General features: G+C 41.9%; 1 protein-coding gene across 4 annotated transcripts in view; it reads left to right on the top strand.

Annotated features, from left to right (window-relative positions):
* Positions 1–13988, top strand: part of LOC138497684 (carbonic anhydrase 2-like) — a 260205-nt gene that overhangs the window by 70679 nt on the left and 175538 nt on the right. For 3 of the 4 annotated variants that reach the window (XM_069621297.1, XM_069621295.1, XM_069621294.1), the window contains exon 3: positions 472–564. The exons of the other annotated variant lie outside the window; for it this stretch is intronic. In XM_069621297.1, coding sequence (XP_069477398.1) covers positions 472–564 — 93 coding nt within the window. The remainder of the gene's footprint in view (positions 1–471; positions 565–13988) is intronic. 4 annotated transcript variants of the gene reach the window in all.

Consider the following 13988-nt stretch of genomic DNA (forward strand, 5'->3'; position numbering starts at 1 on the left):
TTAAGGTGGCAACATGTTTGTGAAGGGTGACTAATTGACAAAAGTAACACGTGCTCAAATATTAAAACCGACAAAAGCTAAAGGGACACTTACTTTAAAAAGATCAATTAATGTTTGACAAAACCACTGTTAGGTGAGATACAACTGAGATGAATGGGGATTGTTGACTGCGCTTCTGATAGGAGCTTTGCCAGCCTTGAGAAAATCAGGAGTTTGTGACCTGAGGATCACTACTTTGGCTGGTTCTGCATTTAAGGCCCAAGCCAATCCGCACTATGAAAGCCAATGATTCTAAGTTTAAATGATATGATATGATATGGCTTTTATAACGCGCCTATACACAAGTGTTTCAAGGCGCAGCGCGCAAAGGGAGGGGAACAGAGGAAAGACAGAGACAGCGATCCTACTAGCTCAAGTGTCATTGAGATCGTGTTCTTTTACTGAATGCAATATTCTCTCATTACATTTTAGCTTCACTTGTGTCACTGGAATTCAAAGTACGGTTCATTTAGTGAAGCGGCAAAGCACAGAGATGGGCTGGGAGTTATTGCCCTATTTTTGAAGGTAAGTGGAAAGTGTATCGGGTATCTGCGTTTAGTTTCCTTTACTTCCACATCTCGTTGTTGTGCTGATTTACTCTTTTAAACTACAGAATAGCTATAATGACATGTTTCTTCATGTTAGTTCTCATAATAGCATGGGAACACAATTATATTTCTATTTTTCAAGAGCCTCTCATGGGGAGGTTGCACAATGTTCAGATTATTTTTGTCCAGTTTGCAAGTCAGAATATGTCCCTCTAAACTATATACACACAGTTCTATATGGGCAACTACCAACCACTGGGATATACTCCAGAGGGTTTCTCTGTGTAGTCTTATAGACATCAAGAGAAATACCAACGGGTACCCTGAGGGGCAATATTTATCTCCTGTTGATTTCTTCAATTCTATGAATATTTGATGTTTATGCCCCTCCGTATATGCCTCTCGGTGTCCCTTTCACACGCGCTGTGCTTTCCCCTTGAACATGGTCTAGAGGACAGCGGATGCATGTGGTCCACATAGATAATTTTGATGGGCACCTCTCACTTTAAATCCTCCCCTAAACAACAAATGGAAAAAAGTGCTTGGCGTCCTGCCACCTCCCTCATGTTTGCACCCCAAATCCCCAATAAAGCAAGATGATCACTGGAATCTGGCCAGAGGTCACCATTTCCCTCCTTATCAGGGGCATCCCGCGGAGCATGGCACTGATTTTGTGATCTTTTTCAGCATCTTCTACTCCTCTCAGGTCTGTAGAGAACTGGGAAAGACAGAAAAAATTACAGATTTCAATGCCATGGCACAGGTCACAAGGCATGTTCCACTGCCATGACCTGGGTCACGGAAGTGGAAAACCATTCCCGTTCCCTACCGGCGTGGCATTACAGTAGGGAATGCAGCATTTAGAAAGAGTAATGATTGATAATGGCTTGACTTGGAAGCCGCTATGTGGAGATATTCATGTTTCATCTCACTAGGCTTAAAGCCTCAATCCTGTTTTGATGGGCGTTTTGCTTTGCCTTTAAACTTTAATGCTAGTCAGCTAGGTCCCCAAGCTAAGTGATTGTTGCTGAGACCTGTGGGTAACCTGCTGGTCACAGGTTTGAATCCCAGAAAAACCACCCCAGCCTTTTATTCTTAGGAGGTCTCTACAAAGAACAGTATTACATGCTGTGTTGGCAGCATTATGAAAGTGCAAAAGCTCAGAAGCAAGCACAGTATGTACACTAGTTATTATTCTAAAAATATTCTTCTCAAATGTTCTCCGCACTTGAAAAATAAGCATTGCCTTTCAATTTCATACAGGACAGTTATTCAATAGGCCGCTGAGGTCATGTTTCCAAAATATTCATTTTCTACATATATTCTTGGAATTTCAATTAATCTCGGGAACAGCTGAGATGCTTGCCACCTTGCCATGTTGTTTCATAGTATCTGGTGTTCTTCCTACCATTTTCTTTGAATGTAGCCTTACCTTTTTGGTTTTGTCTTTGAGGCGGCACTTCCAAGCCAAAACGATTGTCATGTCTCCTACAAATAGGAGATGGGATCCCAGGAGGAAGATATTTTGGGAAATGTAATCTGAGGAGGGACACACCTCCTGTGGGTGCTGTTCGGTTCTTCCCCCGCCCATTCCAGCCCGTGGCCAAGGTAAGGCCTATGCTTCCTCCCTCCCTCTACCCACACATGCCCTCCCAAAACACACCCAAGGGGGACTTCTTTCCTCCCATATGCACTCCAGACCTATAAATAGTGTGCCCATCTTGAAATGGAAAGATACTGCTGCTTTTCATACCACTCTAACAGGTCAGAGGAACATTGAACACTTTATTGCCATTTACAATTAATTTTACTATAAAAGGAACATGCCATTTTCTTATTTTGTATTCATTTGTTTGTTTTATTTAATTTAAAAAATACAGGTTTACATCACAATATTTTAACACCTATTGCTAATAAATATGGCCACTCAACAATGCATGATTTTGTCTGTCTCTAGATTTTTACAGCACTGTAATTGCAGGATTGATGGGGAGGCTTGGTTAGAAGATGGCAGTGATATTGGTTTGATTTTCAGAGGCCTTAAGCTTATGTGCACAGAGCCTCTCGTGATCTAATACGTCATGCGAGTGCGACCTCGGGGTGCAGTTTGAGCACTGGTAAAAGTCGATATTTCTTTGTTGGTATTTCTTTGTCGCATTTTCTTTGTCAGGAGCTTTATTTAGAATAAGGTCGGCTGGGACGAGCAAGCACTGCTCATTTGCCAGTCACTGCCTGGCAGAAACAGACACACTCAGAGCTTAGTCAGAGGCTCTGAAGCTAGCACCTTAGGACCTGCAAACACATGTCTTTTGTTCAGCAGAGCCATGTTGCTTAAGGTAGTTTCTTATCAAAGTGCCATTCTTGGGCAGGATGAGTCATTCACAACTGAAAGACCCGAAACAGCGCCAGTCCCCTGTCCACTTCAAACTCTGTTAAAGTGCATAAACAGATAAATCCCCTTTTCAAGATTATCTTTATGTCGATAGTGAAATGTTCTTAACATCAACATATGCAACAAAAGTACATAACAAGGAGCAGAAAGTTTGACACACTCTCTTAGTTTATTGCGCAACTGTGTGTCTGGAAGTGGTGAACGTACAGTGTTGTTAAAAGGAAATATTTCAGGCTTGAATTATTTTGCTAGAGTTTTCCTTCAGCATGTGAAAACTAACGCTACAGTAGTATTCTTCCAGCTTGACATCTGTCTATACGGATTTACATGTCAGGTTCTTCCAATTTCTGCATTCTGCAAGTGAGCTCTATGCAATAGTATTATTGTAGGCCTTCGAATTCCAAACATAAAAAATGTGAACCACATAAAGGCTGGTAGCCGTGTGGTCAAGTGATCTCACAATCGCTGCACCTGCAAAAGGGATTCTACTTAATATCACATCACAGCCACAGGCACAAATACACCAGGCACTGTCATAGGCACAGGGAGGCCTAGGAAACATAGGGTAATAGGGATCATCACAGTCCTCGCCCCTTTTACTAAACTTATACACATACTATTTCTCCCCAGCCTAACCGGGACAGCCACCAGTCCAGAATCACAGAGGGCATGATATAACCACTGCTCTAGCTTAACCAGGACAGAACAACCAGCCCAGGAATCACAGAGGGCATGATACAATAATTGCTTAAGGTAAGAACGGCACATGAGCACTGCGTTAATATTAGGTTCATGCTGGCAATATGCCCAGTTAAAAACCCAAAGACACTAACCAAAACACTCTTCTCTCCTTCCTCTCTCTTCCTCTGTGAAAATTGAATTGTTTGAACTCTAAACATGGATGATACTATATGATGGTTCTGTTGTTGCAATATGTGGTAAACCACTGGATGACTGATATACTCTATCTGTTAACAAATGGTCCCCCCTGCTTCTGTTCCACGATACACATGTATGATTTAAATCCACATATGTCACAAATACTCACTTGTCACAATCATCACTATCTTACATGCATGTTCAATGACAGCCTTGAAAAGGATCATGGAGGCCAAAACATGTGTCAGATGACCCATTAAGACTGCATGTCTTCACTACAATAATAAAACCACATTGGGTTCAGTATCAAACTAATGTAGTAGATATCCATCTTTTTAAATCAATTAGCGCAAGGTATTCGGGACAGTACCATTTTCACATAATAAATTAACCTAACAAACACATTATGCAACTAGCACAGTGCAAAGTAATTTAAGCATAAAAAATGTGAGTTTTGCATTTCTGTAATTTCAACAAAGACAGCAAAAGAACCCTGGTAAGGGCACCTGTGTATAGTCATTGTTGTTCACAAACCTGCAGTCCTACGTTGTAATACATGCCAGTTAAATGGGTGAGGGAGAACACTGGGTTAATGTGTCTGCTGCAGAAAAAAACAGCGGTTAACCCATGCCAACTCAGCGTTTAATGCTGACTAGATTAATAAAATAAGTAGAGAGTGGGGTAATATTAGTACCTGTTTCTAGTGCCATGTGAATCTTCTCACTTAACGCTGGGCTAAACAATAAGATGGCCTGTCATTACTTAGAATTTCCAACCTGATCATTGGGACTAACAGCACATCTCTGACTGACCGATGTATTCAAGCTCCATCTATCTCTTGATTTTTCAATCTTAAGGCATGAACAATTACATGCACTCACACATTTACTGGTTCTCCTCGCCCAGGATTTGAGCATATCTGGATTTTCCAGGCCACAAACCATATTTACTTTGGGATGAATTGTTACGTGCGGCTTTACAGTGAAACAATTCACACATCTGGTGTCTTAACCAGCTGAACTACATTGCTTTGTTTAGTTTATATTTGTTATAGTGATCTAAAATCATTCACATCAGATTAGTCACGAGCAGGGCAACCCCTGTTAAATGTTGGAGGATGGGGATATAGTGTGAAGGATGAAGCAGTGGGCCACAAACATGGCCAGATGTTTGGCAGCTTTGCCACTGTGTTGGAGGAGTAATTTAGCAGCATCACTTTCGCAAACTATATTTTCTATCTACAATGACAGCCGTTCTGGCACTGCCGCCAACTGCAGTTGACATACCCTCTGGCTATCAACTCCAACTCACACTCACAAATGGTCAGGATCCAGTAAAACTGCTCAGGGAAAGAGGTAATGTTACTCAACTGTGCAGTTTTCTAGAATCTGCAGGCACAAAGCAGGTGTTGGTAAACATGTATTTTAAATCCTTTGCTTCGTCTACTCATTACAGTTGAATATGCTGTTATGATTTAATGTTTTTAAAACGCTATGCAGGCCTTTATAAATAACGGGGTACAATATGGAAAGTATTTTAGACTTGCCAAATCCATGGCAAGTAAAAAGAAAGGGCTAGGAGGCATGGCACTGTCTGCGGCGAGAAGCAGCTGAGTACACAAATCATACAAAGATATGCACTTCTATACACATATCTGTTTTATCAGCTCACCTGGGATGATCAGGACAATTTAGCTTCCTCATCCTGTTTTCTTTTTTCAGGGCTGACATGTTTTAGAGAGAAAGCATCTGTGTTGTCACTGTGTCATAGCCACTACTTTTACCAAACCAGTCTTTTTTTGCAAATGCATATTAAAGAATGTGGTGTCGATTCTTTCAAAAATGTGCAATAAATGGGTGTGCCTAGGACAGTCTCACTTGAGGCACCAAGCAGAGAGATGCACATGGAAAGCTGCTTACTGCGGGGGAGATCATCTGGTAAATGTTACATGCAATGTTTTCGAAATGGGTATGCTATACCGATAAGTTGCATATGGTGTGCATATGATGGGAACAACTGTCAAACGTCTATACAAAAGCCAAAACTATTGACATTATCAATGCTTGTTTGTCTTCCCCTTTGAATGTTCCACTTCAATGCGTTTCTGGACCACCATCCCCACCCGATTTACACCTTTCCCCTTTCACCCATATCAATCTTTAGGCACGTCCTTCAAATATACATTTGGGTATATTGTTTCTCGAGGTACCTTATTCGATGAATCAATGTAGTTCCACTATTTCTTCAGTCTTCCCACTGGAAGAAAAGAGAAAAGAGAAATCTCCTCTGTTCAAGTAGAGTGTAGTAAAGGAGCAATATCCAATGGATGACCATATAGAAAAGGTTTGAATTTGAGGCTAAGTCATAAAAAACAGGGTTTCTATAAATAGAAGTGGAACATCATATTCAGGCAGAAATATGGATGGTGGTAATATTGCCAATGGTGTTAAAATTATTGCCAGTTTTATATGTAATTCCTGAAACTGAATTGTTTTACTGAACGTCTTTCCCTATTGTAAAACGAATACCCCTCATTAATGGTTGAAATTACCACCCAAAATAACATCAGCACTGAGCTGGTCTTAATAGGTATATAAGACAGAATCAGCAGCGTCAGTATTAAGCATGTGCTTTGTGCAAACAGAAAATGTATGTAAATAATGTAAAAGTGTTTTGTGCTACAGGAATCCTTTTATTACCCAAGACATTTGAATATGCTGTGGGTGCAGTATTTTTTCATACTGAAGGTAAATACTTGCCCTCACCATATGTGTTTAGCTGCTGAAAATGTGACCTTTCATGGTGTTCTGGGCTCAACAAACATTCTGAGAAGTTTGGTGGTTAGACTCGGAATATATGAATTACAATTTCAGGTTGTTGAAACTTCCTTTACCGGACTGGGATCAAAGCCTGAGCCAGGTAACGAGGACCAGCTCATCCCCAGGTGTTAGATTAAGCAAAGTGGCCCAAAGTTACTCTCTCTCATTTGAAATACATTTTGGAACTGAACTCACAAGAGAGGATCACAAATGTGGGTGTAGCACTACAGTGAAATGATGGAATGCTTGCTTGTGGTGATAATGTAAGTGGGTGAGGAAAGAGCAATAGGAGGCAGCAGACAGTTTTGAGGATCAAAACAGGAGCTGAAGTCCTCCAAACGTTGCTCTCTCTCTCCCAGTCCTTCTCATTTATGATCTTTGGACACAATGTTCTTTTACTCAGAGAATGCCCATTGTTAGTTAAATATTTTTAAATTAAGAGTTTGTAGGGCTTTAATCCCTCCTTACCTGTGAGGCTACTAACCAAAAATGCCTCACTATGTGCCTCCTCATCCATCTCTGACAGGTCAACAGGTCCCAGGAAGACAGAGGTAACATGAACCAAGATAGACCCAGTAGGATCTTGGGGGAGGATAACAAATGCATCAAGAGGGATCTCCCTTGTTTCAGTAATTGTTGTGAAGCTGATAAAAGCATCAGGAGGGATCTCCCTCCTTACAGTGATTGTCGGAGAAGTGAGAACATTGACATTGTCAGTGAGACGTGAATCTGGAGTGAACTCCCTCATCTGAGTAATTGTGGTAAAGCTTACCAATGCATCTGGAGTAATCCCCCTCATCCCAGTAATTTTGCAAAGTTGATGCAATCATTGGGAGAGATCTCCCTCGTTTTAGTCATTCTAGCAAAACTGATCAAAGTATTGGGAGTGATCATCCTCATCTCACTAATTAGTGCAAAGCCTACCACGGCCTTGGGAGTGATCTCCCTTGTCCAAGTGATTCTTTCAAAAAAAGTAGTCTACCTCACAGCAGTACTTGTGGTTATAGTAAACAAAGTGAAGCAGCAACACTTAATCCCCTACGGAAAAAGCCTGGAGAGAAGTGCACAGCTTAATCAGAACTATTAAGAAATATTGTCATCAAGAGTCCAGCGAGCCAGGAGAAGGATCTCATTCTTTGGCTTCCCAAAACAGTTTTGTTGATTCAGTACTAGGGCAAAGGTGCCCAAAGATGTCATCAAAGGCACTAAACTATTGGACCAGGAGGGGAAGTCATCCTCCTGATATTCTGTATCTTGGTGGAGCATGAACTCTTAGTTAAGATTTTAAGCACAATCCCCAAGGTGGAGACCAATGAACCTGGAAAAGGGCGTCATTCTGCTGGTATTTTTTATGTTGTTTGTGTATGTTTGCTAGGGCGTGAGTTGTGGAGTTTTGGACAGGGCATTTTCATCTGGACAACCACTCTTGGCGATGAGCACCCACGTTTTCTTTAGTTAGGTTTGGAATACTATTTATAATAGGAAGAGTGAGGCCGTTTTTCTTATTTTTTCATAAAGAAGCATTAATTTCACGCCACCCCTTTGTCTGACTCGTTCCTCCAGCACACCACACTTCCCACCACCTTTTGAGCATTCCTTCGCTCACTAAAGGCTCTCCACAATCCACCTGTTCCCATTTGACTGAGTGCTGAGCACCAAGCTGAGAGCAAACCCAAAATACCCAAAGTGAGAAGTATGCAGTTGTCGCATATTGGTATGTCACACAAAGTGTGTTGTAAAGAAAAACATAAAACTAACTTATGCTAAAAAATACACCAAATACACAAACATGACATATTCGTTTTATATTGGTTGCTATCCCATTACTTTTAGTGGCCATTGTAGCACCTTTTTTAATATGGGCAATTGCCTGGCAGCACATTTTTTTGTGCAAGCAAGCACTTGTCATCAAAATGTAGATGCCTTCAACAAGCGCTGCCTTTTTCATGGGTTTATGAACCTACTTTAAATATCCCTTAATAGGCACCCACTCGCTCTCAGTCAGATTTAGGTCTGGGGACTCAGGCTTAGGCCAAATCCCATAAGTACCCGTCTCTCTATAAAACCTGCATCTTGGAATCATTGCTAAGGATTATTCTTACTTTGTGGGTGACCTGGGCATGATACCTATACACACGTCTGACCAGCATCCCACTCACAATGAGCTCCTTGAAAAAGGCTGTGTAAATGATGCCCTCAAAAATGAAAGTAGTGCTTGGGCCATTGTTCGAGATACCCCCTAGACACGGACTTAATTCAGTCCTGTGTCTGTGGTTCACTAAACTTGTCATAAGGGCTGTCTCTTCAGGAAAGCCATTTGGTTGCATCTCTCTGACATGACAGGTGTCTTGTCAATGAACAGCATGTTATTAAAGTCCCGGCTGTCTCGATCCACTGTTTTGTGATGCAGCACTGTCTTCTCCTTGGATCATAGGTGTCAGCATAGAACATAATAAACACACACCATTGCTGGACTGTCAGCACCGAACATTTCATGTCACGCCATATTTTTCACCCCAAGGTAATTACCAACCACCCAGGTTTCAGTGTTTTCTTTCATAAAACAGGACTCCAAGTCCTAAAATGCAAAACAAATACCTGCACTGTATGTGTACTAGAAACACTTGACATAAACACAGCACACCCACAGCCCACAACATCTGTCATCCTAAGGCAAGTGTAAAGGCTAACTCACTGCTCTGCCCAACATGTGCAACCAAAAGCTTGCCAAGCAGATGACTCTGTGATACATTTCATCTTGTTATGAGAGCACAGCAGAGATTTAAGCTTGTACACCATTTGCTAGTCATCTTCTATAATCAGGGCCTCAATGATAGTACATTGTCACCTACAAGTATTGCAATAAAGCAAAGAACACATGTTCAGAAGCCTGCAGACACTTTTAGGGGTTTGCAATGGGGCAAGTGATATTTCAGAGGGGGAAAGAAGTGGGACATGACAAATAAGGAGACTCCCTTTTACTGTAAACACAGTAAGGATAGTATGCATGTATGCACTGTTGGGTGTCTTGACCCACGTTCAAGTTATTAGGCTACAACATTTGTGCTGTGGGCTAAGGAAATCCAAGAGGGCGGAAAAGCCCACATTTGCGCCAGAATCCTGAAGAACCATGCAGTTTTGCACACAGCAAAATGGTCCCCTGACCTGCCACACATCAGTGCTAAGGAATATGGTGCTGTTCAAAATCTGTTGTTATTAATGTCAAAAATGGATGCAATACTGGTGCTCACCTCTACCAGAAAGCTGGCGTTTTAAAACCACCAGACACTTGTGTAAAACTGAACAAATGAACCAAACCAGGCCAAAGAAAGACTTACTAAGAGGTGGATACAATGTAAAACTATATTCTGAAATGACTTGAAGGAAGCCACTAAAATCAAAATGTTTAGAATACATGAGTGACCTTCTGTTGATTGTGACACAGAGTTTGCAACTGTTAAATGTCATAGTTTTGAACTTAGAATCAGTGTTCTAGCTGCATGTGTAAAATTGCAAGTTTGGTTTGAATGTAGAAAACTGGGAACCAAAGTGACATTTAGCTGAAGCCTGGCATAAGAGATTGAATTCTGCCTGACAACTACCCCCGACAGGAGTTGAAACTTGATCAGCAGCTGTTTTCCCAGGCCTGGCTGCATTCTGCTGCACCTGCCAAAAGGAGATGACACCTCTCTGATTGAATTAGGGGAGGAGCACCTGGGGACTGCAGGAAACTAAACAATGAGCCTTCCTTGGCTAAGGCAAATGTTAAATTAGGGGGGTTGTAAATGGCTTCCTCTTGGAAGGAAACAGGGAGGGGCACTGCATCTGTGAGCAAGCTGAGTTGGGGGAAGTGGACAAACCAGAAATTCCACCATGTGCTTTGGAAAACCACACCCCTTTGGGGCCAGAGCATAATTTTAAAAAGATGGATAATTCATAGTGCGCACTTGTAAAAATTATATAAATAATATCATCATTCTTGTGATTTTTCTGTGCACATTTTAAGAGGTGTCAGGACTCTGTGGTATGTTCTGGGGAGTAGTAGCAGAAAATAAGGTTGTTACTCCAAATGTATGCATGTTGAAAATCTGACACTTTATCATCTGAAACCCATATCCCTTGTGCACATTTGTGTAAAATCTGGAAAAGTTTAGTGGTCATTATCTGGATGAAAAGGGCGGAATTCTGTCAAAAGTTGACACAACATCTTACAAAGGCAGGGATCGGATGGTTTGGTGCTACATAAAATATGTTAACTGGACATATAATATTAGAAAAATGGTACATAGATAAATGGGTATTTGGAGCAGAAATAGATGTGTGTGCAATTTGACAAGGGGAGGACCCTCTGACCCATAAACCTACCCCATCACTCTGACTCACTGTTCCCTTCTCAAATCAGGTCAAAGAGAAATCCTTGACCTATCAAATCGTGAGTGGGTTGGGCAAAGAAAGTTAGCATCCACACCCATTTTCAAAAGACATAAAAAGAGCCACTGGAACCCAGGTGGGGAGATTCACTTTGCACTTTCTTGCGGGACGCTTTGCCGGGAGACTCCAGACTTCAAATCCATCAATCTCTAGAGACCAGAGATCCAGAGAGACCAGAGATCCAGAGAGACCAGAACTGTGCAGTGCTGAGAGCTGACCCAGATCACTGTGCGCATAAACCAGTACCAAGTGGTGAGAGAACCGCAGCCAATCCTGACCCGATCCGTGACGAAGTCGCATTCCTGTCCAAAATATAGTGTGAGTACTCAGCCAGAACTGTGCAAAACCAATCTCTTAGTTTAAAATAATCTAATTCAAGCTATTTTAACCTATTGAGAACTGCATCATAGAAATCGTGTCCCTTCTTTTGATTGAAAGCTGCAAAACTGTCATCTGTCATTTTGAAACTTTAAAATTTAATTTCTGAAAAACGACCTTCACAAAATCGTCCATATCTCTTGAACCGTTTGTGATAGAAGGGAGATATAACTTTTATTTTAAAGCTGAGATTCTAAGCTTTCCAACAAGCACAACTTGCTACTCCTTATAGTTCCTCCGTAATTGCGCTCGACGCACGCGACTAAATTGCCGCGATTTGACATTTTGTTTCATTTCAGCCACGTGTAAAAATATTTGTCTTTCGCTTCCATTACGGAATTCTGTTTTCAACCTGGTAACCATCCCTGAATCATTGATAGGGCTGGCCTGAACTGATTTAAAGTATCTCTCACTCACCCTGAACCTCTAGAGGGAATTAAAATTTTTAGCCTATTTTTCCCCTCTTTGCTTACCACATTTAAAGTACTTTGCCTGTGTTTAAAATCATCCTTGTGATCTAAGCTTGCTCTAGGGGGGAACTGAATTCGGATTGTACTGTGATTGTATTCCTGAAGACTGTGTGTGTTACTTCCACCTCCTTACATTGCATAGAGGGGGGGGGGGTGAATTGCCAAAAGGGGAAAAGTGATTATATTATGTTTTGCTGAAATCATATCAAGTTTATTCCTGTGTTGCTTCTTTTCCACCTTGCATTTCTTTGTACCATATAAAGCATTCTCAGCTACCTTATCCTCTATACTACTCCTAAGTAATTAAACCAGTGTGCTAGTATAACATCATCCATTGTTGATCACTCACTGTCATATGTCTAAGTGTGATATCAAATATTAATTTATTATAAAAGTGTGATATATATCTATTGCTTAATTTTTCAAATAAACCTTTTCAATTTGCAAAAAAACCTACTTCTTGGTTCAGTGAGGTCAGGGGTATTCCAAGAGAGGGGCGTGATACAAGGGTTCATCATCCAGATTATAACTTGTCATAAAAATATATAAATAAGGGCTTCCCTTCAGCAAGGGAATGCTTGATTGGAGTCATTAACAGAGTGGGGGCTCGTACCCGGGGATTCTGGATTAGATCTATCACTTGTGCAGATTAATACAGTGCGCTAACTGACAGAATATATATATTCTGTTGGATCACCACTCTGTGTTACACTGAAAAACCACCCCTCAAAGGAACGCTCTAAGGAAACGGTCTGTTTTGCAAAATAACATACAAACGGCTGTAAGTCGGGAAGGAAATCAAGTTCCAGAATGAAGACCTTGGTGGATATCAAAATAGACAGAGAACACCTCGTACATAAGCTATTTGTGAGAGGTGAGTGGGCTCATCAGGACCAGGTGGTCTGGTTGCAGGCAATCGTACCCCAGATCACTGAAACAGGGTCAGATATATGGAGAGATCAGGGTCCCTTACATGTGGCCCTGAGTGAACTATATATGGCCCCTAAGGCCAAGGATGAGCACAACAAGATTGCCAGGGTAGTGGCATATTTATATTTACATATGGGAGCCATACAGGACAAATGTGCTGAAGGCCAAGATCTGGCAAATAGGCAACTGATGGCATTAGAGAAGGCCCAATCTGACCTGGTCTCTTCTGAGCAGAGGCTGCAGAGGAGCTATGAGTCAGAAAATGATAGTAGGCAGTATATTAGTAAAATAAAGGAGGAAATGGATATCCTGCAACAGGAAAAGACTGACCAGGAAAACAGATTTCTGGCCTTGCAGAAGGAGTACCAGGAAGGTTTGGACGCCCTACTGCAGAGCCAGAAAAAGCTGAAGCAACAACTGGACTTCAATAGGGCATGCGCGGAGCAGGTAGTCACCCTGCAAAGCCACCTAGATATGGAGAAAGAGGAAAGCAATAAATTGATTTTGAAAGACCTGGATACCCAGGCAGAGTTTGATCAAGAACGCCCGAAAGCTGGTGCCTTTCAAAGGCAGAGGGATGACCTGGCGGCACAGATGCAGGCTCTTAGTCAGGAAAGGGACACCTTAGGCCAGGAAGTCCGCCAATTAAAAGAAAAGATTAAAGGAAATCACCTGGCCCTCCAGGGTCTGGGTGACCTCCAAAAAGAGCATCAGAACTTGTTAGAGCACACCAGGAGGGTGGAAGATGCTCTGGCGAGAAAGGAGCAGGCCAGTAAGGATGGGACTCAGGAGGTAACCCTCCTGCAGCAAAGACTGGCCCAGTATTCCAGGACCAACCAGGAAGCGCAGAGAGAGAATGAGGCTCTCTGTCAGCACAATGATAGGCTTCAGAAACAGGTAGCCATGCAAGAGAGACGGATAGAGTCTAGTAAGGCCTTAACTGAGGAACTGAAAGCGCAGGCTCTTGCATTGCAACAGGGAGCAGGGGCTGATAGAGATGAAGTTCGCTGGGAAAGGGAAACACCTGAGCATAACCTCAGGAGCCCTAGTACCAGAGGCCTTCATCTCTCCCAGTCCTTGGACTCTGCCACCCCCATGTTCC

Source organism: Ambystoma mexicanum, chromosome 5q (assembly GCF_040938575.1).
Source record: "Ambystoma mexicanum isolate Mex_15411 chromosome 5q, UKY_AmexF1_1, whole genome shotgun sequence".
NCBI classification, from domain to species: domain Eukaryota; kingdom Metazoa; phylum Chordata; class Amphibia; order Caudata; family Ambystomatidae; genus Ambystoma; species Ambystoma mexicanum.